The sequence below is a fragment of the Colossoma macropomum genome, unplaced genomic scaffold, assembly GCF_904425465.1.
Source record: "Colossoma macropomum unplaced genomic scaffold, Colossoma_macropomum, whole genome shotgun sequence".
Classification (NCBI taxonomy): Eukaryota; Metazoa; Chordata; class Actinopteri; order Characiformes; family Serrasalmidae; genus Colossoma; species Colossoma macropomum.
This window is the reverse complement of record NW_023494788.1, coordinates 32,116,926-32,141,336: the sequence shown is the minus strand read 5'-3', so window position 1 is coordinate 32,141,336 and position 24,411 is coordinate 32,116,926. Positions and strand designations below refer to the sequence as shown.

At 36.3% G+C, this 24,411-nt stretch overlaps 1 protein-coding gene across 6 annotated transcripts in view; it reads right to left on the bottom strand.

Moving 5' to 3' along the window:
* Positions 1 to 207: 207 nt before the first annotated feature.
* LOC118807258 (spermatogenesis-associated protein 13-like) overlaps positions 208 to 24,411 on the bottom strand; it is a 61,239-nt gene continuing 37,035 nt past the window's right edge. For 3 of the 6 annotated variants that reach the window (XM_036569217.1, XM_036569219.1, XM_036569222.1), the window contains 6 exons: positions 23,173 to 23,352; positions 21,364 to 21,596; positions 18,889 to 19,018; positions 16,674 to 16,805; positions 10,290 to 10,533; positions 7,858 to 8,619 (listed from right to left, as the gene is read on the bottom strand). In XM_036569217.1, coding sequence (XP_036425110.1) covers positions 8,354 to 8,619; positions 10,290 to 10,533; positions 16,674 to 16,805; positions 18,889 to 19,018; positions 21,364 to 21,596; positions 23,173 to 23,352 — 1,185 coding nt within the window. In that variant the 3' untranslated portion in view covers positions 7,858 to 8,353. Of the gene's footprint in view, positions 7,152 to 7,857; positions 8,620 to 10,289; positions 10,534 to 16,673; positions 16,806 to 18,888; positions 19,019 to 21,363; positions 21,597 to 23,172; positions 23,353 to 24,411 lie in introns of those variants that run through there. The other 3 variants (XM_036569218.1, XM_036569220.1, XM_036569221.1) reach the window with 2 other exon arrangements.

Below are 24,411 nucleotides of genomic sequence, written 5' to 3'. Positions count from 1 at the left end.
TAGAGCGAGAGACCAAGCAATTCAATCAACAGTAGTTATATAAGCAAGCTGATTTGTTATAATGTGCGACCTCACTAACAAAACCCTAAAGAATTGAGTTACCAACAATGCAGGGCAACAGAACATCTTAATTATCCCCCAAATCTAGATCCCATAAATGAATTTCCTTGTTGCATCAGTTAGAAACCACAAGGAGAACAAAACACATTAATATACAGCTGTTTTTTAATTGCAACAAATTACATCAGTCATTATACAGAATTCAGTTTTATTACATACAACACATTCCCAGTGCTTCTTACTACAATGAAAGGATTTGCATGAAAAGTAATGCTTAAATTCACTGTCAAAAGATTAGGTTATACTTTTGTATCAGATTCACGGTCAAATAATCCAACCTGCAAAGTGGAATCAAAGGAAAGAAAAAGGCTCTGCTGACTAAAACGATTCTCACAGATGTGGATTAAAATGGTCTGTCAATCAAAAATAGACTTAAAGTACCAAGTGCTGACAATCATTTACACTAATGCAATGGAACAGCCCCTTAAGTAGCATCAATGCCACATGAACTTCGTTAATCCAGTTGAGATTTCTGGACATAAATTAAAATGTAAATGGGAATTCCACTGATTTTTTCAAAATTTCTGCGTAATTCAGACATTGAGGAGTAAACAGAATCTTTCAAAGAAACTTACCGTCTCTGATTTCTTCACAGTGATGGTGATAGGAACCAGGGTCTCTACAATGCAAATGCAGCCAAATATACGTGCAGTCTAAAATGACTAGTGAACCTATATGACAATGGTAAAATAATGGTTAATCCCCACTGACCCCCCCTTCCAAAAAATTACTATGATTATAATAATTATCATCATAAAACAATGTCTCAGGCATTATTCAATGTATTCATAACTTTTAAAGGCATTAAATGCTTTGGATATCTGGTTCCTATCACTGTGAATAATTCTCAGTAGTTTTATGTGTCGGACTTTGGCTTTGGCTACATTCACATTCAAGTCTCAATGCTCAGTTCCGATCTTACTAACTTGATGGTTCACTTTGGTGTAGGTAAGTGACACAAATCTGTCATTAATGTGAACGAAACTTGCCTTGAAACGGCCTGCATGCGCATATCATAATCAATAATGTCACGTGAATGGATGTGCGTTATTAACAACAAACAAACTAGCAGAACAAGCCTTCATCATGAAGACAATTTGCTTTAAATAGCTTTCTGCTCTTCATTATTACTTTAAGCCAAAGGTGAAAAAGGGGCAGATGCTTTTGAACTGTTTCCCGGGAACTAACTTTAGGTTTGGCACTGCTGCCTCGTTAACACTAAATGATGGTGCATGCAGTGCATGCAGTGTTTTTCACTGGATATACTGGCTGGATTCCATTTACACTTTTTACTAAAAGGCCTCCCCAGTTTGACAAGACGATCCAAAAGCATATCAACACATATATTGCTTCCGTTTTGTTTCCTTCTTCGATTCAACAAGCTTGCCTTGGTCACTTTCAGAGACTGAGAGTGCGAGAGTTGGGGAACTCCAGCCTTGTGTATCCCCTATATTTCCTCTCATTGTTTATCCTCTCAGTCAATAGTCAGCATTCTGCAGACATATTTCCACTAAACACAAGGTATAAACAGGCCCTTTAAGGTTCCATTGCCACAAATCGGATATGTATCAAATCTAGGACGAGTGGCCCAGATCTGAGACATAATGATCAGATTTGTCTGTTCATGCAGCTCTGAAAAAAAAATCAGATTTGTGTCACATTAAGGCAAAAAATCGGATTTAGGATTCAGCTTGGTAATGTGAATGTAACCTATGTTTACATATTGCCCATTTAATTCTGCATATGTTTTGAAACCTTGGTGGAATTTCTCTTGAATCTGAAAGTAATTCTTTGGTGTGTTTTTTGTTCATCTAGTATAAAATTACTATGCTAAGACAGATTTCACAGTGGGTACATAAAATAAAAATATCCCTCCTTTGTGCCATAACACAAATTCTGTAATGCTCTTCTTTTGCAGACAAGGATAGAATTATAAATTGTTTACGTTTCAATACAAAAAAATAGGAAGATGCTACTAATCACTTGTTTTATTATTGTGTCCAGTGTCACTCTCTATTTGGAAGTATTACACAACTTTTTTTTAATACCCTGGCAGTGTAACATCAGAAATCTCTTCATCCATGTAAACATAATTACAGTTCAGTCACCAAAGCAAAGCAAATCACTGTGAATGATAGGAATACACTCATGGCCTCACACAATATGCTTTGTAGTCAAACCAAAAACACTGAAAAAACAGGGAGACATTCATAAATGATCAATTGTTAGTATGTTCATTTGTAAATGGGTACAAAATAACTGTTCAAAGGATGTATTTATTTGGCAACAAAAAAAAGCGCAGCATTATATTCCCATACTTTTCATGTGCTGTCATCTTTGAAGCATGACCCTGCATTCACCTCTGTTCATTCCACACAATCTGCATTGTAACAAGCCAGTCTGAAAAGCTATGCTAATTCTATTTCTTGATGCTGTCTACAATTTTCGGTTTGACAAAGAAATCAAACTGACTGCTATATTTTCACTGTCAGGATGAAACCTGGCAGATTGTATGTGTTCAGTATTTCTTTTTTTTAATGAATGCAGCATAGGCTTTCAGCTGTTATCACAGTGCAAACTGAAATAACTTGTTTTCCCTCTAATTTGCAAGTGTTCTAATAATATGCATGGGGGCACATGACGGAGCATTGCATTTATTTTTAGATCCATCATCATCAGTGGCACAGTGTTAACACTTTTTTTCATGGAAAAATTAAGACAGAATGGATGTTTTAAAGCGGGAAACTGAACTGAAACATTGCACTTGTTATGTCACTCCACTGGTGTTGCCTGACTAAGCAAGACATTTTAATGGCTGCTACAATCAAAGAAGTCAAAGAAACTAATACAGTGATGGAAGCAACAGAAATCTGTACGTCATGCAGACCAATCAGTGCCATTAACATGCACCTATTTAACTCTAAACACTAGCATATAGGTTGCCTGTACAGAATGTCTCATACTTAAAATACTTCAGATACTTTATTTTTGATATCTACATTACATACAACATGTAGCTGCAGGTTTGCAAATGGATAGATGTTTATTATTCAGAAGCACATGATTAAAACTCAACTATTTTTACTGACAAACAAAATATAGTCACCAAATTTGGAACCTAAAAAAAACTGCAAAAATATCCAGAGAAAGGAGGACAAATCATATTTGGCTGGCCCAAAGCATTTCCTCAGTCCTTCATTAAAGAAGTACTCCAGCATTTTTCAATCTAACCTCTGTCTGCTGCATCTGTAGTTTACGGTTAATTAGCAGGATGCATTTCCTTATACTTAATAAAAGAACAGAAGAAGCATTGACTCTAAGACACCATCCCATTATAATAGGGGCCCTTGGATCAAATGTGGCCCACAAGAATGTTTGATTTGGCCTAAAAAAAAAAAGTTGCCTAACACTCCACTCTCTCAGCCAATGAGAGAACATGTATTTTTATACTTATTTTTTAACTTATTTTTTCTCTTAAAATTTTATTTTTTAAGTACTTTCAGTAACAAAACACACATATACATGAGTGCAGGCACAGCGCAAAATGTGCCTTCATGCAAACGTAATATGCAGCCACAATAGACTGCAGCTTATCATGCAAAATACGCCTAGCCCTGCCCACTTACTGCTCGCTAATGCGCAGGGTTTAAAAACAGGCTGGAGACAAAGCAGAATATGAATGTTCAGTGACAAAGAGATGCCCATGTTAATAAATGCTATTTCCCACTAACACATTCAAAAGGATTGATTTTATAACGGCTAAAACATTTTGTTTATAAAATTATAGTATAGACTGTGCATGCACATTGCAGCCACATCATGCAGATTTCGCAATATTATCATATGCATACATCCAGGTTCTGAGAGTTTAAGGAGAGTTATTCCACTGGCAAATATTCTTTCAGTACACGTTCTGGGCTCATGCATCCATCTTACCACTATGGCTGCTGCTATTGTTAAATAATGTCTCTGAACAACATCCCTTTCGAGACCCTAATTTATGACTGGTTCTAAGAGGGGATAGGAAAATACACCACTGGTTGCTCAACCCTTAGTAAATCAAATACAATTTGTATTGAGCCACACTTCTAATATATCCCCCCACTTTTTGTGAGATCCTCTAAAATTTTGTGCAACCTTCCTTGTGCATATGCATTAACACTTTGGTGCCCAAAGACAAAAAGTTTGGGCACCCCTGCCGTATATTATAAGCATGTTCTGAGTCAGTCTCTTCAGTTCTTTTTTTAAGGGAAAAGACTGTCTGTGGTAATCGGTCATATGCTACAGATGCAGCAGACAGAGCTTAGGTTAAAGTCTGGAGTAAACAGTCCCTGAAACACTGATGCATGTAAAATTAGCCGAAGCCACCACTGCCATACTGTAGCACTGGAGTCTCCCTAACAATCACCATCCACTGTATAATTCTACATTTTGTTAAATTCATGCAAATGCTGAGCGCAACATTATACTGCTGGGAAGCATACATTCTTGCATTTGTGAGGACAGTTAGGGTCAGACCGCCAACTAGAAAATAAATAATTATCTTGATGCAGGCTTTATTAACTCAAACGTTAAACACTAGTCAAATGCTGCAAGGCACTGTTCAACGATGGTTTTATGCACTGAAAGCTGGCAGAACATGTAAACACATTCTAAGCTTGACCTGAGCTTGTCTTTCACCCTACACAATTCCACTGGAATGTCATTAAAAGAATACTTAAGCATTTTTGAACTAATCTCTATCTGCTGCATCTGCCATATACGATCTACTACCACAGATAATCAGTTCCCTGTACTGAGGTTCAGCTCCTTACCATGGGCTTCTATTACAAGTGTGTCAAAAGGTTTTCTGTTCTTTTACAAGGTACAGTCAAAATGACTGCATGTGATAATCAAGGAATGCTACAGATGCAGCAGATAGCGATTAGGCTGGAAAACGCATACAAGTACACACTATAAGTGATTGTTTTGCACTCTTAATAAATCGCCACACAGCTTGCATCCCAAACCATGTCAGTTCAGTTATCAATACTAAACAATGAAGACAAAATGAAACAGAAATGTGTGCATTATTGTTCAACATCAAAAGGTTATATATTTTGATATTTCAGTTTATCACATTTATTTATGGGTATCTATGCTCAAAAGTCCATATTATACAAAATGTGTCTCCTTCAAGAGATTACATTTTCTACATTGTGCTGTGTAAAATGCAGTTCATTTCTTATCACCAACAAATTGATGCAAACACTGCAGAGAGTTTTAAATATTCTAGGGATTCACCGTCCATCCTTTGGCTTTCAGTCTATCCATTAAACACATCAGCAGGCAGATTCAGTCCATGGTCATAGTCACAAGTCACAAAGTATTCTTGGCAAAAAGAGACCTTTGATATACATTTAACATGGTTGACACTGCAACCAGATTTGATTCATGGGTAATACATTTTTTCCAAGTATTTACAGTAAACTGTAATTTTTATTAATATTTATGTTATCAGTAAGAGTGATAAATAAAATGTAGTGCAGCTATTAGACAAACAATAAAAAAAATCTTAAATACAAATCGTATGAATGATTTAGCTGTGCTTATTAGAGTGTGGCGATATAATACAAACAAAAATAAAACCCCTTTGACAAAAATATCAGTAATATACTTCTAAACAATACCTCAATGGACATAGAAAAAACTTCAGTGTTTGTTCTTACGATGGGCTTACAGCACAAAGCATATTCTCAAGCTGTACTGATGATTTTATTCTCTCTGTATGAAATTCAGAACCTTTTTCTAAATGTTCCACCACAATGCCTATTATCAAATACAGAACTACGTAGTTATCAAAAGTATATCCAAGTTATCTTCAGATGTGTGAATTTAGGTCTGACAATGCTACCAAGACATTATAACTGAACATTGAGTAAAGTGCTTCAAATAAGATCAGGAATTGGTCATCTGGACACACCTACAGTATATGCTTAACATGACTTTGGCACAAACTACAGTATTCTGAGAAGGAACCTTTTGGCAAACCATAAATTCAAAAATGGATAGTCACCATCACCGAAAATAAATGAATACCCTGTTCAGAAGATTTGGTACAGTCTTTTGTCATGTCAAGCTGATTTCCCCCGACCCACCTGCATGGTGCACCTTCAAAAGAACATCTGTATGCCCTCACACAAAAAAAATCCTCAACTCGCTTAGAGACGAGGCAGTATAGAGCAAATACTGTGTGACTGAACCATTTGATCATTCCAAAATGAGACGTGGTGCCAGCTAGACTTCAGAAAAACAGGCATTCAGTGCTCACCACTTTGATAGTTCACTATAGAGCATTTTCAGCCATGATAAAAAAACCCTCTGAATTTGTAAAAGCCTGCTATATCTTTAAGGACCTTTTTAGGCATAGTACTCTTTCTGTGGTACTACACTAAACAGAATATTTTCTCAAAATGCTTATGTTGCTAATAATGAAAGAAACCTAGTGACCAGTTAGCATTGTGAACGCTAGATAATGCCAATTTGCCTTGCATGAGTTTCATTTATTGTTAGCCATTTTAGCATTTTGGATGAACTACTCCTTCATAGTCCTACAATTTTATATACTGAAGAAGACATTAAGCAATGGTCAATGACACAAACTTTGTTAACTGTGCCACTAACCATGGTAGAAAGTTTACTGCTGGAAAAAAAAAAAAAAACAACTGATGAATAGATGTCAGTCACTGGATGCTGAAATGTCTCCGGATGTCCAAAGTCCATTGCTATTGTCTGTCCGCAACATGACAAACTCAGCTAAAGTACAACAGAAATGGGATCATCCAGAGAGAAAGTCCATTATTTTGGCTACTTTTTTAACAATGCTAACCTACCAAAATTTTGCCATTTGAATGGAGACTGGCTCCGTCTAGGTTGATGAATCTCAAATAAATCTGATTGTGCCAAGTCGTCAGGGAGTACATACTGTCCTTGGGCTATGGGGTCCTGGGGGGGCGGGGATGAAGGGGGCACATACCTGTTTTGGCTCACACCTGAGCAGCAAAGAGGCAGAGGGAAGGAGAAGAGTGGAAAAAGGAAAGAATGGACAATGGGGGGAGAAAAAAACAACCATTACTAACAGAACCAAAGGCATCACAGCCATTGTACAACTATGACAACTCATGCTTCACATAACATACAGTACAAACATGAAAACATGTTCAGCTACAAATTTGAGGAAGACAAGCTAAATTCTAAAGTTACTAGGTTTTGATGCAAAGCTAAAAGTATTTCTACATATTCCCACTATGCTACAACTAGAACTAATATCAATTTTCACAATTGATATTTGTTGCTAAGAACTTGAGAAGTTGCCATGGCACCTTGAAAAAAGAAAACACAGCAATCTTTCTGCATCAAAGCAAGCTTTGAGCTCAATTGCTTGTTTACCTGAATTGCTGGTAAGTATTTGAAATCAAGTGCTCTATGCATCTTAAATTCCACGGACACTCAAGTCCAAGGATACATTTATGACCGCATCAACAATAGCACTGCTGCTATCGCCCACTTTGCTATAGAGCCATTTTCACAGCAGTTGCCATGGCATCTTGGAGAAAGTTTTAACTCTACATAGAACGCTTATAAATATACCTTTATCATTTTCATACCATGTCCATATAATATGGCCCTCTTTCTCAAGATGATATCTATAAATGAATCTGCAAATTCAAGAAAATACTTCACCGTTTGTCAGTGAAGTACAATGGATTTCAAAAACAAGGCGTAAATATGACAAGAAGAAAGTATTATGCAAAATACTTTTAAGCAACATTCAATAAAAACACAATGTTCATGCATTTTCGTTTTACTTAACAGACAACACATAAATTACATGGTAATAATATGGTTATATCTCTACTGGTTTATATTGCTCTTTACAGATCATTATTCAGAAGTCAACATGCGTAAATATATATACAGTAAAATATGTCTTTTCATTGATGTTTAATTGAAATATTTAAATTGACCGATAATGACATAACCTCCAGGCCAGACTGACAAAGACTTGTATGCTCATTAGCGAATAATCTTAAAATTATTAAAAACTGAATAAACATAAAATAAACATTATAAAGCAGACTATAAGCTGTAATGTCCTGTGATCACATTAGAACAAAACTTCTTAGGCTTTTGCAGTGATGTTTCTTTTACTTATTGATGGCACCCAACTAGAAATAAAAGGAATAGTTCAATTTTAGCACTGTCTGGCTCCTTGCCTCTGCCAAAGTGGTTTTCCTTTCCAGTTTAGTGAATTCAAAAGGTGAACAAAAATATTACAGGCTGCATAGCTGCCAGTTTCAACACAAGAGTCCAAAACAGCAATGATAAGACAAGGTTGGTTTAAAGAGTAGAAAAAAATTGAATTCACCTGGTATCGCTTTGGTGCCTCACCTTTCTGTTTGGTCACCTTACGCACTGTCATGGCTGCTTGTCGTTTCTGATATTCAGAAATTTCAAAGCCTAAAACAAAAAAAAAAAAATTATGAATGTATTAATAAAGTGTTCAGTAGAATCTCTCTAGAATTGTATTTAGAACAGTATGACCAGTTTACAGTTCAAAGATGAGACTTCTCCAACAAAGGTGGAGTTAATTAAACACTAATGATTTTGAATGTTTATACAAAGGTTCAATGCTTTTCAATACTATAACATGATAAACAATTCAATACTTTAACTTTTGATACTTTCAATTCTTTACTTAATTAGACTAGCTCCTTGTTGATGTTGTATTGTGCCTTTGAAAAAACCAAATCTGACTCAGATGGGCAGACAAACTTTCAATATCATGTCTATAACATACAACTTTAGGGCCCAGACAACAAGTAGCAATATTGTTAATATGCTGGTCTGGACCTGAATTTATGGAGAATATTATTATATTGAAATTAGATATTTTCCCCAAACTGTTCAGCCCTATACCCAAATAATAAAAATAGTTACAATGCCTGTAGATGATGATAAAACTTTGATACTTGCACTGGCGCTGAAAAATTAGGCAGGTCTCTGTGAGTGCACTCTTCAGAGTGCGGTTTGCTTGCTTTCTCTCATCGTCCACTGATTCTCAGTTCCCTGTCATGGCTGACTGCTGACAGCAATTGAACATGCTCTATCGGTCAAAATAGCACTGATGAAGACTGACTAGAGCTAATGATGCGGGACACACCACACAAACTATGGGCGACGGTCCACCACCGACGATCATTGACAGCCTAACGGCTTCCAACAGCCGACTGTCTGCTTGGTGTATCTAGGCCCTTAGGAAAGCAAGCTTTAGGAAAGGAAGGTTGAGGCAAATGGAATGGGTATCTGAGCTGTAAAATTACTATTGTACACACTTAAAGGGTTCTTCAAGGGTTCTTTAGTCAAGAAAATGGTTGTATTTAAAACAATGAACACTCAGAGAACCCTTAAAGGGTTTTTTGCATCATGAAAGGGTTCTTCAGATTGATGGAGCATGCCTTTATATGGTTCTATATAGAATCTTTTTGAAAAGGGTTCTATATAGCACCAAAAGGGTTCTTTTATTGTTACAAGCTTGACATCGTAACAATACCAAGACCTTTTTGGTGCTATATAGAATCCTTTTCAAAAAAGGTTTTATATAGAACCATCTACAGCACTCTCCATAAAGACATCAAGAACCCTTTAATCATGCAAAGAGTTCTTTGAGTGTGCATGATTCTATATAGAACCATTTTCTTTACTAAAGAACCATTGAAGAACCATCTTTTTAAGTGTGTACACAATTTGCATATTGCATTTGAATAATATTCAATAAAAATACTTTAAATGTGTTTACTTTTTTTTTATGTTTTAAAAATCATATATGTTAATGAAGCTGTAGCAAGTTGAGTATTTTGCTGTGTTTAATCCTATTAAAATGGAATGTTCAAACAATGACGTTTTTGCCATTGTATCATTATGGTGTCAAGTATTGTAATACTACACTTGGTATTGGTATCAAAGTCAAAACTCTGGTATCATGAGCACTCTATTAGTCAGATAGTCTTAAAAACAAAAGTGTTTTCATACTTAGGAACCTTGTTTTATGAACAAGAAAGCACAATTAAGAAATTATAATCAAGGAATTCATTTGTTCATTTTGTAAAACTGCACCAGAAAATGTTTACCTATTTTTTCATCCTCCTGCACCATCTTGCGCTCTTCGTGAAAAGCCCTGAGCCAGCGAATCTTCTCCTCTAGTTTTTTGGCTAGGAAGATGTGGATCTCCTCCGTGTCCTTGTTGTGCAGTTTAAATGCATTCTTGACGCTGACGTTAAAGTCGTCATCCCGTCCATCGATTGCATCTCTCACTTCATACCTGTCCATGTCAATGCGGCCTTTGTAGTAAAGGATGTCGCGTCGTATGAGGTCCTGTGTATGGGGAGACGTCAAACATATTAGCCTCAGCCCAGCCCAGCAGCTTTACAGGCTCAGTGAATCATGGCACAACTCACTGTACATCTCGAAACTCCCTCTAGAGCATTACACAATTGCTTTTGCTACCTCCTTTATTCCTGAACTGGAATGAACATGTTAGAAAAAGTAATACCAAAGCTTGGGTGCGGCATCTTGTCTTAAAATCTTAGAAACCACAGGTATCATCAATGATAAGAATCCCTTTCAGAAGTGGAACAAGCAAAGAAATCAGAAACTTTCAACCGATAACATATTTGTGTTCATAAGTAGAAAGGAAATATTTTGCTATGGCATTATTTATATTTATGTTTGAATTTGATGAAATGTGATTGTTGGGACACAGTCTCAAAGCAAATGGAAGTACAGACTTGAACTTCTCATTACAGAATGTAAATACAGAAAGTAATTTCTTAATCTACTCTTTAATTAAATATGTAATTACATAATTATATTTGAATAGTACAGCAAAACAACTAGACTCTCAACTACTAAGGGTTAAATCCACTAAAACTTCCAGAACAGCAAGTACACAAGGAATTAACCAAAACTGAGATATTTCCTAGAATAACAAAAGCAACTCACATGTTAACCTGCAAAGGAATTTACCATTACTAAATGAGGACCTATATTCTGAAATGAGTCAAGTGCTAATTTAATTAACTGATTTTAACTAATTTACATCCTCATTGTATTTCTAACACTTTATATTTCAGGTCCCAGTCTCCGCCTGCCTCCTCTCTCCCTTGCTCAGAGTTGCCTGCCTACCGATCACCGGCACCCTCTCCTCATTTCCCATGTGCTGTTTACCCCCCTGTACTCCCAACATTTTTTTACGAAGTCTCTTGCTTTGTAGTTGAGTTCTAAGCTTCATATTTCTATTAGATTGATTGTTCATTGCCATAATTTTCTGGTCCTTGGACTTTGCACTGGTTTTTTGACTTTGGATCCTGTCTTTCCCCTTTTTCCTTGTTTACACTAGCATCCAGTCTCCAAGCCTGATTGTGACATTATAGTAAAAGGCCCCTATAAATAGCAACTTAAATCATCTAATAGTTTGTTACTGATAATAATAGTTAATAATTATATAATTGTTACTTGTGCATTAGTAAGTGCTACCATCTGAATTACTGACCATTTACTTTGTGACATACAAATAATTAAAGCATTGTTTTTCATAAATGTATTATATAGGGACATGCATTTTGGCTAATTCTTTTGACTGATAGCAGACCATTATTGGTCAGGGATTAATCTTTAAGCGACAACAGTCAGCCCCCCATAGAAATACAGTAAATACATACTTAATCATTTAAAACATGATGTAGACAATTTATTCATAATTATTATAAAATGATTTATGCAAAAAAGTAAATGCTTAATATTTCAATTTCAAGCACTAAGTCATTGTTAACAAACTATAATTAATAATTAGATTTCTTCAGCTCAAAATAATTAAAGATCATTCTAATGTCCATACGTAAATGGTTAATAATTGAATTAGTACCATTTATTAATGCATATGTAAGTATAAAATAATAAGTAACGGTCATTAGCAAACTATTACATAATTATTAGGTTGCTGTTTGTTATGATGTATTTTTCATTAGTCTAAGTAGACTTGTTCAATATACTAAAACATACATTTTTATCATGGTTAAAGATAGGGCATTGATTGGGGGATCAAGCCCTACATTCATACAAAAGTTCACCTTCTTCTCAGAGTCTATTTTTCTGACAGCTCCTCCTTTAGGCATTCCTCAAATGTGCCCATCTGTGGTACAGCCCACTTGCACCAGCCCCACTGAGGAGATGATACATTTGGAAGAAGCATTTTTTTGCCAGCTGAGGCATCCTTTGATGTTAGAAGGCTGATGGAAAATGTAGTCTCTGTTACTCCAGCATAATAGAGAATACTTGATATTCTCCTCTCATTCTTATTGGAACACAGTTGTATAGATAGTGTGAAGAAGCAATAATTACCTCACTTGTCATTTCACTTGTCACAGGCAAGTCTCATTTGTCTAGTGTTTGACAGGTTGAGCTGAATATTAAAAGGCTGCATTTATCCCATGGCTTGACTGCGAAATTAAAATGCTTGTTTTTTCAAAAGTAATTTAAGTCAACAGCGAAACATTCTAGCTGTAAAAACAACAGGTATGATACAAGATGAATATCAAACATGTCCACATTTCACAATTGCCTTCCATGGTTTACAATAGGAAGAGCTGCATTTGTGAAATGTGTGCATGACGGTGCATGTGTGCATTGTCAAAACTGATCAAGTAGGATGAACTCCAGACCAGGAGTTACACTGCTGCATTAAAAAAAAGTAAACAGACAAAACAGCAATCCAGTCACTAATTTAAAAGCATATTACTACTGGCTAATTTAGCACATAATTCCAGTTAACCCCTGTCTTTATATTAAGTGAGCCAACTCTTTCTTCTAAATTCTTTTTCATCTTTTCCATTGCTTACTCTATACGCTATAGTATAGAGTAAACAATGGAACGCTATAGTCGCTGGCCAACTAGTCATAAAATGAAAGCTAGAGAAAGATTTAGTGTTAAATTTGACATAATCTTAAGAGCTAATGTGCAACAAACTAACTTAAAAATCACATATTAAATAATATAATACTGAATAACCCAATAATCTTTTGAAAACTACTTAATTTTCATTTTGCTATTTTAATAATTGTTACTGCAAACATGCGCATTCGGTGCTCCCTCTGGTGTGGGTTCATGGCAACTTTGAAAAGTAAAACAGTAAAAGTGAATAAAATATGATGTGTACTCACAACCCCAATTCCAAAATGTTGCTGCCATCAAGTTCTAAATGAGTTAATGTTGAAATGATAAAATGTCTCACTTTCAAAATTTGATATGTGTTCTATGTTCTATTGTGAATAAATTATGGGTCTATGAGATTTATTATTTACCAAGCTGTTTAAAGGTAAATTAGTCCTTTTTAGTTATCTGTCAGTCCCAACATGCCAATTATCGCTTGTAAGAATCAGGTTACACTGACTGACCTGCTTGAATGACTATAGCGAATGAAAATAAACTTTGTGATGTTTACAGTTTGTGTGTTCTCCTGTTTATATGTGTGTGAGTATGTTGTAAGCTTCTAGTGAAAAGTCCAAAACCATACTGACCCACAAGCAATTCTCTTGACATTCCTGGAGTACTTTGATAGCTTGATTTTGTGGCATGACATTTTTTAGATATCATATTTTCTTAAATTTGTAAAAAAAAGTTGCTAACAGCAGCTTGAATGAAACCAATCATATTCTATGACTCATAGTTACTCATAGTTTTTCATCTTGACATGTAGCACAGTTCTTGTGCAACAGACACTTCAGAACTAGCAGTAAATAATGAGCATGGATTTATGCAAAATGATGATTCAGAAACGTGCACATTGATATTCCTCAACACAGCAGATAGTCATATGAAACAGTGAAATACAAAGTCTTGTTGAGTCACCTGGAAGCGTGTTTATGTGCAAATTTACTCATTTAGGAACGTTTTATGAGCTACAAATATCCTGATTACATCTGGCATTAAAATGTGTTCCCGTATCTGGATTTTGTTCACACAAAACACAAATGCAATCGCAGTTGTATGTTCGTGATGGGAATACATTTGGATCTAGATGGCCTGATTCAGAGAAAGTCGAGTACGCATTGTGATAACTTCATAAATATTGCATGTTCCACCCACACCTAAAGTCTAAATCTTGTGTGTTCCACCCACAACTTTCAATATTGTTTCTGCCACTCATTAAACAAGGTATTTTTAGGCATCTGCATGTGTATTCAAACATGAGCTTACCAATGCAAAAACTGAAAGCCAACTGCCCCCTGTGAAAAACCACAGATGATTCTCCCACCACTCCTGGCTGCAATTTTAACCCATGTTTTTCTTTCAAATATGGTTAAGCAAAACTTTCCTAACTTGCTTTCTCTTCTAACACAAAATGGCTGCACCAAGAATGCAAAGTTTTTTTAAAGGAAGCACAGCATAGCCTATACAGAGCAATGCCTACTGTGCTTCTGCGTCACACCAGCCTAATTTAAAATGTAAATTTTGCGGCTGGAAATGAGATCCAATCAATATCTGGATGCAGGAACTATGTTTGAAAAGGGCAACTGTAAATGTGCCATGTCTTGAATGGATAACGATCCTATCACCACTAACGGATCACAGTGACCGTATATTAGTGCCAAGTGTAAACGGGGCATAACGGTTCACTTTATTGAAGCACATTATGAATCTTCAAACGCTTCATAAATGAACACAAAACAACTTAAGCCAAGTGTCTTGTAAAAGTGTATGCATATGTCCGCAGGGCTAAAGACAAGTATTTATAAGCCACTGATTAGTAGAAAAGGAAGGAAAAGCACATGCGTTTCCGTCAAGCCCAGGAGACTATCATTACACATATTGAGCCTTCTGTCCTAATAAAAAACACAGAACAAAGCCTTCTGCTACATAATTAACCATGTCCTAAAGACACTTCCAAGTAAACAGCAGTTGCTGTTAATATTAAAGTGGGCCGTGTTTTCCCTGATGGAAGGATAGTCATCCATTGGAGATGATAGGAGGATTACGAAAGGCTATTTGTGAGGATGCAGAACCGTGTGGTAAACCATATTTCTGGCCAGAGATCAATTTGTGCATCTAATTAGGGCTAGCTAGTGGAAGCTTCCACTCATTAAGCTTCGGCATCTCATTTTGCAGGTATGGTATTGAATAATAAAAATACTCAGAGTGTTAACATATTACTGAGGTTTACAAACGCTGGGAAAATCCTGGCCCATCTTAGTTACACTGATGGCGCATTATGCATCTTTTTCAGTCAAATTCACCCCATTATGACCGTAGATTAACCACAAAACAAGTATTACATTAACTTTAAGGCATACCGAGTAGCTTTTTGCTTAGTATACACACAGGTCCACTGAGCACAGGCTGCCACAACATCTGAATAGGAGGTAGGGAAGCAACATTGATAATTTTTATACAAGCAATCTACACAGTTCTATTACATATGAAAACATGCACGTTGTTTTAAACCCTTGCCATTTATGAACAATTCAGTCAAAACTGCTGTAGGTGAAAATGTTACAACAAGCAGTCAGTAAAAATATGGTACATGTCTACAATTACAATTCAATACATTTCTTTTTTGTTTGATAAAATAATAAAATTGCAATGTATATGACATTAATTTCTGATGAATCTGTGGATAAAAAGTTTACTTTGGGTTGCTCCCTTGCAACACAATGTAAAACAGTGATAAAACTAACCCTGCCATGTGGAGGCTGTACTTTAGCCTGGCTAGCTCTAATTGTCAGCTGTTTATATGCTTCAAAATGGTGCTATGTAACAGCCATCAAGAGGGTATTTAAAATAATGTAGGCATGAATTCTGTACACACAAGTCAGTCCTTGTACACTTAAAAAAAGTTACTTTCACAATACAAATACAGTCTTCAGCATGAATCTCACGAAATATCTTTCACATACTTGTCAGAATTAGCAGATAATAGTGCTATGTGAACACAAAAAACAACTAAAAGCATATTCTACCTGAAATTGGTTAACTACATCAAAATTGTGTTACATTTTACCCCACGTTTTTCATCTTTGCTCACCATGCATTTGCCTTACCTTATACCCATTACTGCTTGTTCAGCCTACGCACTCATGTACAATCAACACATAATAACTGACCTATAATTGACCTAATCACGCTTCACCCACAAGTGAGTTCTTTCAGTACAAGGTAGGAGAAGCTTTTCAGAATGCTGGCAAAAATCTTTTTCAACCTAATGAAAAACTGTAGTGCACAGCTTTTTTTATCAAAATACCGGCGTTTAGATTGTGTTCATTTCAAATCACATTTATTTCTTATACATATGATTAAACTAGTAATTTTTCTTTTTTTCCTGTACTCAAACATTAGCATGGCAGCAAACTCATCAGATGCTTCAAAACTGCCTGCTTCATATTAGCAGCAACAACACAGACCACTTTACTTATTGTACTAAGACATATTTTTTTAAATAGGCAATTATTAGGTGCGTTACCTTTTTACACAAAACCAACTGGTGGTCGAAGAGGAAGAATACTCGTTGCTGACTCCTCCCATAAGGTTGGTAGATCCAGGACAATTCCCCTGTGTAGATGAGTTCTGAGCTTCTATCCAAAATGTCATCACCCTGCATGGAAAAATGACACTTCAGAGCATGCACAATGAATCCACTACATCACTGACTTCATGGTATATAGATTAAATATGACAGCATAAAATAGGACTATGTTCTATTTCAAGTCCAAATTAGACTCTTCAAAGCTTAGCTCTCATTTTTTTTTACTATCATGTAACATTATGCATATTGCTTTGCTATAAATGGTGAATACAATGTCCTCCCTTCCAATGCAAAAAATAAAGAAAGAAAGAAAGAAAGAAAGAAAGAAAGAAAGAAAAAAAAGCAAACATCATCAGCTACATTCAAAAATCCAAATGTCATCAACAAAACAGTTGACAGAGGTAATGACAGGGCTGGTTTTGGAGATGGACTGGTGGCACTCTCTCCAGTGTACGGCATGTCCCAGACAGCCACCGATGACAGGCCTTCAGTCCTCTGAGAGGTAATAAGATTAGATCTGAAAGGTGTGACAAGCTCTTTAGACATGAGAGCTGCCACACTTGGTTCTGCTTGGACCACTCTGCCATGAGAGGGGAATTCAATTATTACACTGACACTGATGATGCATTCTCAAGACTGGTTGGAGTATGGTGGTAAAAATAGACTTGCCATCCATACAGGTGTGAGACATCTGACTAGACTGACAGCTGATTTAAATTCATCACCTCGTGGCCCTGTGCATGAGAAATCAACTCGTATGAAATGATTGGTAGGAGCTCTTTGAGATGCGTTGCCATAAAAATGTTAGCGTGTTATATAGTGAAATACAGTACTGTACAGAAGTCAGAGATCACGGCTCCTTTATTTAATTTCCAGTAAAAACGGCCATTAAGTACAAATCATCTGCTTGTACAAGGAAAAAGGAATTTCAAAGAGAATAAATGAAAAAAAAGTAAAAAAACTTTTAAAAAGACTAAAAGACATAGAGAACTCCTAACACTCCTAACAACCTAGCAAGACCTGGTGAACCACGAAAACTGTCACAGTACTTTAAGCCTTCATCTTTGAAAGATAGTAGAAGGTCAATGTCCACTTCGTGCTTAGATCTGAAAGGATCTGAAGCCATTACTACGAAAAGGAAACAGACAAAAAAAGACCATCTGCAAATCAAACAAAGAAGCTGTTGCTCTAAGAATTATGAACTGGCCACCCCAGAGCCCAGACCTCAACATCATTAGATGTGTTTTGGAGTACCTGGATCGAGAGAAGCAGAAAATGCAATCAATTTCAAAGACTGAACTTTGAAGGTGTCAAATTTCTTTGAAAAACTGAGATAAATTATAAAATCAAATCATAAATCAAATAAAAGTCTCCCAAAAATGAAGGCTGTAATAAAGCCAATCAATTGTATTTACTTGCTGAGTCTTCTGTGTATTTTTTGTTAGATATATGTTTTTTTGCTTTTTTTTCTGGCACTGAAAAATGAGTACTTTGTACTTAATGGCCATTCTGAATGGAAGTTAAATAAATGAAAGGTGGTCTCTGACTTTTGCACAATACTGTAAAAAGCCAGAACAGAAAAACTCTTAGAGTTCAAGCACTTCTGGGGGAAAATGTGGCACTAGACAATGACACAGACTAACAAAAATTTCACATAGATACATATTAAGGTTTCATGACCTACTACTGTTCAATGACTAAAAGATTTTAACAGGTATGATAGTCATATAGTCCAGTTAAAACATGGATTAGGAAATATTAGCATTTCTGAGATGTTCCTGACACTGTTATGGACACCAGATTTGGGATCTCTACAATCAGTATATTCAGAAAACTAATTATGCTCAAAATATCTGCTTTGACTTTCTATGACTCAAATCAGGATTTACTTTATAGTTAACTGCATAAAAACACATCAATGCCAACTTTCTACATACAAAAAATGGACTACTGCGGAAAAGAAACTATAAACTCTGAAATGTATTGTATTGAGCATATTAGAATGTTTTGTCATCAATAAATTCAAGAAGCCATTGTTTCTTCTATCACTCTGCTAAGAGGAACATGTTCATACTACTTCTAAGTCTACTAAGTCAAAAAATTATTGCTCAGATCATTCTGTATGATGTTTCAGTGACTTTCCCAAACTGACCTCCCAGTCCAGCACAGATGCCTGCCACTGAGCGATTTTATCTATGTTCTCCAGTCTTCTCTTGCGCTCGTTGATCTGTTGGGTGACGTTCCTCATGACAGCCAGTGCTGCAGCCACATAGCGGTAGTCACTGAGGAAGGAGCCAGGCAAAAATGCGATTACTGTCATTTCAGTGCTGCTACAAAGTCCTCGATTTTGCAATGTATATACTTGATTCAAATGTGTACATTATTTCCACATTAACAAAATGTATTATATCAACCCCTTTGGCATTAACTACATACAATATATACAATATACTTTTGTGGAAATAACGTACACCATTGAATCAAGCAAATTCACAGTGAACCACATGGTTGTAAGTACATGTATAAAACAAGACTGACTATAATATCCCAAATAGGGATTTCTTACAGATACATGAATGCACATATTTCATTAATTTAACAATTTAATAAACAGTGAATAAATGTTTTCTAACACACTGATGACAATCTTCATAGTTGCTTCATTCCATTCACTGATGCATTACTATAATGTTAGCTACAGCAATGTCAAATCTCCTGTATGTGCTGTCTATAGAAGTCAAAAATCGCATTTCATGCAGAGAAAAGTCTTTCTCAAAGCAGTCATAGGCACATCCAGGACAAAAGAGCATCAAACATTAGCCAGAATATATCTGCTGCCCACTGCCAGTGGTGTGCCAGTCCCTCAGCCAAGCATCATGCAGGGAGTCGTGGGTGAGCCATTTGAGCTTTCTTGGCAGGGCCATTTGTTTGGCTCAGGCTGCACTGCTTATAAATAACACTGGCTCAAGATCAGATGCTGGCTGCCGAACTTCGCACCAGTAATTGACAATGAGTGAGGACAGCTCCTTGTCTATTGTTCCATTGTTCTGTGCCGGCAACACACAGAAAAGAGCGGCTACCAGAGGAAGGTGGGTTAGTGGACCACTGGGTGTCTGTTTACAATACCTTCAGTCTGATATCACCAAATACTAAATATAATGATGAATCCAGCCAGGAGGAGTGCTTAAATTGGCCATTGTTATCTTCTCCCTTTGTTTTCAGGTTCAAAAGAAAAAGCCCCTATAGACAAACCCAGACGCTGCTACCCATACGTTACGAGCGCTATAATGCAAAGTTCTGGTGACTCGTTGCATATGTAGATGTCAAAGACAAAAGGACGTTATGAGAGAGGCTTTAACGTCTCGTTAGATGTTTACCCTTTGTTGAACCACAAAGCTGTTCACATTTGATTAGAAATGACACCCGGAAATTGAGCTAGATAAGAATTAATTGGAAGGCATCTTCTGTATAGAGCTGGTCGGGGCCGAGCTTTCGTTCCTTTGAGCTTTGGTGAAAGTCTGACATATCAGTAATTAAATCAGAAGAAGCATAATGAATGAGAGCCACGTCACAGTTTTGTCACCCCAGCACAGCAAAAGTAATCTTGTGGCCTGTTCTAAGTAGATGTATGTAGTATAGATATGTATATAGGTACGCAGGTATATAAAATGACATGTAAATAAACAGTTATTAAGGTAATAATTAAACCTCTACATAATGTATATATAAAACTTCAAATACTATGATAAAAAATTTTAATTAAAATTATTCACTTTATAACTTCAGATTTCGACTAGTTTGTAGTAAGCTGTAAAAAAATGTGAAATTTTAGATCCATTATGAATAGAGATATAGATGATTTCATAATGACTGGGAAAGCTGTATAACACTGAGAATTAAGTTATAATACAATAAATATCCAGAATGTCTCATATTTGAAAGGTGTGGATCAAATCTCAATCAGATAACGCATCATAAAAATAGATCATTACAGTCTATTATTTATCATATAGTAACCTCTTGGTGTTCCCAAAAAACTGAGTAGGTATTTGAAGAATAAAACATCTTCAAATACCTACTAGTGTCTAGCTTACATCTTATATTATAACCTACACTGTTGTGACTGAACAAAACACCAGCAATTATTAAGATCACATGCAATTCCAAACTTCTGCAAGTTAGTATACATAGAAAATTCGAAAACACCAGCTAGCCTTTATATTGCATGATAAGTTCTTGTTGAATGATTAAAACTCATTACTTTATAAAAAATTACAACATTAATGTAATATCCATTGGTGTAAAGGTTTTAAAGGACTAAGAATATTTATATATATGCCATCTTAACAAGTAGCTCCATTTACATCATTTGAGCACAGCAGCTGCCCTTTACATTGTGTGAAAATTTAGCTTAGAATAAAATCTCTGTACATTAACTAACATCACCTAACTTCTTACATTAACTTACTTAACTTACATCTCCTGTAAAGCTTCTATTTTGGAGATACTTGTTGTTTTTTGGACAGTGATGATATACAGCATATAGTACTTTTTAAGTAAATGTAAAGTAAAAAAAAAAATTCCATAACTTGTTTTTTACTAATGTATTAATGTATGTGTGCATTACCTGTGCTCCTGTGCTGTGTATTTAAGAAGCTCAGCTAGCTGCAGTGGGTATTTGCAAATCTTCTGCACAGGAGTGAGCAGGAAGCCATCGATTGCAATGTCAATCATCTGCTGAAGGAGACGGCACGCCTCGAAGAAGTGCTGGTAACGTCCGTCCTTCATCAGCTTGGACAGCTCCATGCATGCGTCCAGATGGTTGTTGCAGTATTCAGAGTAGATCCAGAAGCCGTCTTGCTGTGAGGCAGACAGCGAATACACAAGCTGATCAAAACTGAATTAGAGCTACACCCCAAGTATCATTAGCAACTATGGTTTACCTGTTCAACTGCTATGCAACTAGGACTGGGATGTAAAAGAAACATTAAAACACTGGAATTAATAAGAAAAATATAAAAAAAAATGGAAAAACTCAAACTTCTATCTAATTAACTAGCATAACCTTTTATCTATCTACTTAGTTTGCTTCCAAGAGTCTTAAATGGTAACTGGATGGACTTGTACAGTAAAATTTATAATTTATACATTTATTTCAAGGAAATGTTTGCAAGGTCATTCAATTATTTTAGTCAGGACTGTTAAACAGTAGTATTTCAATACTAGCTCATATTTGTCCCGAAAATATTCCACTCTAACTAACAGAGACACTTGTTGAAACGCTTGGCAGAGCGAATCAGACAGAGAACTGTACTGCAGCAAAACAGATATGGGAGAAGATGTGCTTCTGAAGTATATCATTTGCATTCAGGTCCCCAAAGGAAACGAGGCACCTTGTATTTGAATAATGCTTCTGCTCCAAACGAAGAGGGATATCACTGCAGTGATGCATTGAGTTCAGGCAGTGCTAGTGCCTGGAATTCAACGCTACATAAACTTGAATCCTATTCCAAAAAAGCAGAACCATTTTTCACATCACTGTCTTACTGCAATCTGGGATTAACAGCCCATAGCCGAAGGGCAATGGTTTTGGCAGTCCTCCAGGACAAGCCTAAGCTCAGTGATGCCATCCATGTGCAAAAATATTTGCAACATCCTGGTACCAATGTGGGGGTCACTAAATACCTTCCCTATGACCATCTTTACCCTGCTGCAATTCAGATGTCTTTAAAGAGCCATCTTCTAGATTTTTGTATTCTTGTATTTTATTTTTCCTCCCTGAGCTACACTTTGTGTGGGTTTATGTAGCAAAAACAGTCAATTTATTTTAACACAACCAGTCTCCAATTTTTTTATCCCTTAGAACAGTGGTCAGGGCCCCCAGCTGGTTCACATGTTGTAACCTAGCTCTCAACACATCTATACCACGTATTCAGTGTTCTTAGTACATGTTAGAAACAAAAATGTTGAGGGTCTGCTTTAGAATAATCTGGATGTTTTTTGTTACTGTGTCTTTAAGATATGTAAAATGACTCTTCTGATTGGCTGCACTATACTGGGCCTTAAAAAAGCAGCCCAGCCCTGAAACATTCCTTAAACCTTAAGTGTGAATGGTTGGGGATAAAGTGCTGTAGGCTGACTAGGGAGAATTTTTTTTAAATCAGAAAAACAAGGAATTCAAAAAATTCAGATTTACAAATATTGAATGAATAGACTGTTTTTATAACGTCAATCTCATTCATTTTAAAAAAAAAAAGCAATTCATGTGATAATAACAAAAAGTCATATCTTCCAACAATTACTGTAAATTGCTTCGAGCTAAACACACTAACCCTTAGCAGCACATGTAAATGCTTTATTCATGTGTTCATACATTATTAATCAATTGCATTAAAGCAGTCAGTGTCAGTATCTAGGTAGGTATTAAGTTACTTACATGTTCCAGGAAGCATGGTCCTATTTCACTGAGATGGGGCTCCTCTGTGTTGTACTGCTTTTCCAAATCTCGAACAAATCCCATCTGAAATCTGTAGATGTCCTCAATATTCCCAAAAATGACCTTCAGCTGGTCATCGTTGAACATGTCGATCCTCTTTCTGCATTGTCTCAAGTAACCCTGTGAAGGAGAAAAATACTCTGCCTTGTAAACCCAGGCTTGTCATGAATAAGCTGGATGAGTCTACTGCAGTAAAGATCTTCATTCAACAAAGAGAAATATTTGACAGAGAAAAAAAATCCCCTATTGCCATTAGCATGCCATATTTGTACGGTGCTATTTAAATATCAGCAGCATCTAGCACATGGCCACTGTTTGTACAACAACAAGGGGGAAAAATGCCTCTGACTCTGAGCAGCCCAGACTATTGATTTGCTGATATGAATCAGAATCATTTGGACGGGTCAGAGCAGACTTTTTTTGAATATGTCTGTGATCTCAGCCTGGGAAACATGTATATGAAAGTGCTGCTGACCAGCCTGCTGGCTGTTTTATCCCTAGCCAGCTAAAAAGCCAAACACAGACACATGGGGTCAAGAATAAGCCATCTGAGTCAAGACAGTTTTTTTGTTTTTCCCTCCAATGTTCATGCCAGCGTGCTAGCTAATAGACTTTCCATGTTGCAGAAGTTGACAGACAAAGGTCATGTTTGCAATGCGCCTTCTGCCAGAGCCAATGGGAACATTGTAAACATTCTTCAGACAATCTTTAGTGAAGATTACAATATCCAGCACTCAGCACCTCAGTCCTAGTTTGATGACATCATTTCGGAGTAGGAGGTACAGTGTACACTGACAGCGCTACCGAAAAACCTACCATAGGGGAGAAACATTACATCTATGACATACGCATAACGAAATCTTCTTCTGTTTGTTATGGGAAAACTAGCTACCTGTGGTATTCGTGCACTTCTTTTTTAGCTTTGCTAATATCACTATTTCCAGTGCACTTCGCCTGTTGAAGTCATACAAGTGTTTAATGGAATGTAGCAACATATAGTGAGTGTAGAAAGTCTAGCAGTGTTGAATGGGAAAATTTAGACTGTATTCAAATTCAGGCTCGATTTTTTTTCTTTTTTTTGTCTCTGATTTGTCTTGGGCTACAGTTTTTGTAGTTGTCTTGGTCTTGGCCATCAGTCTTGCTATACTTAGCCTCTGGTCTCAACCGAGACTGAGACAA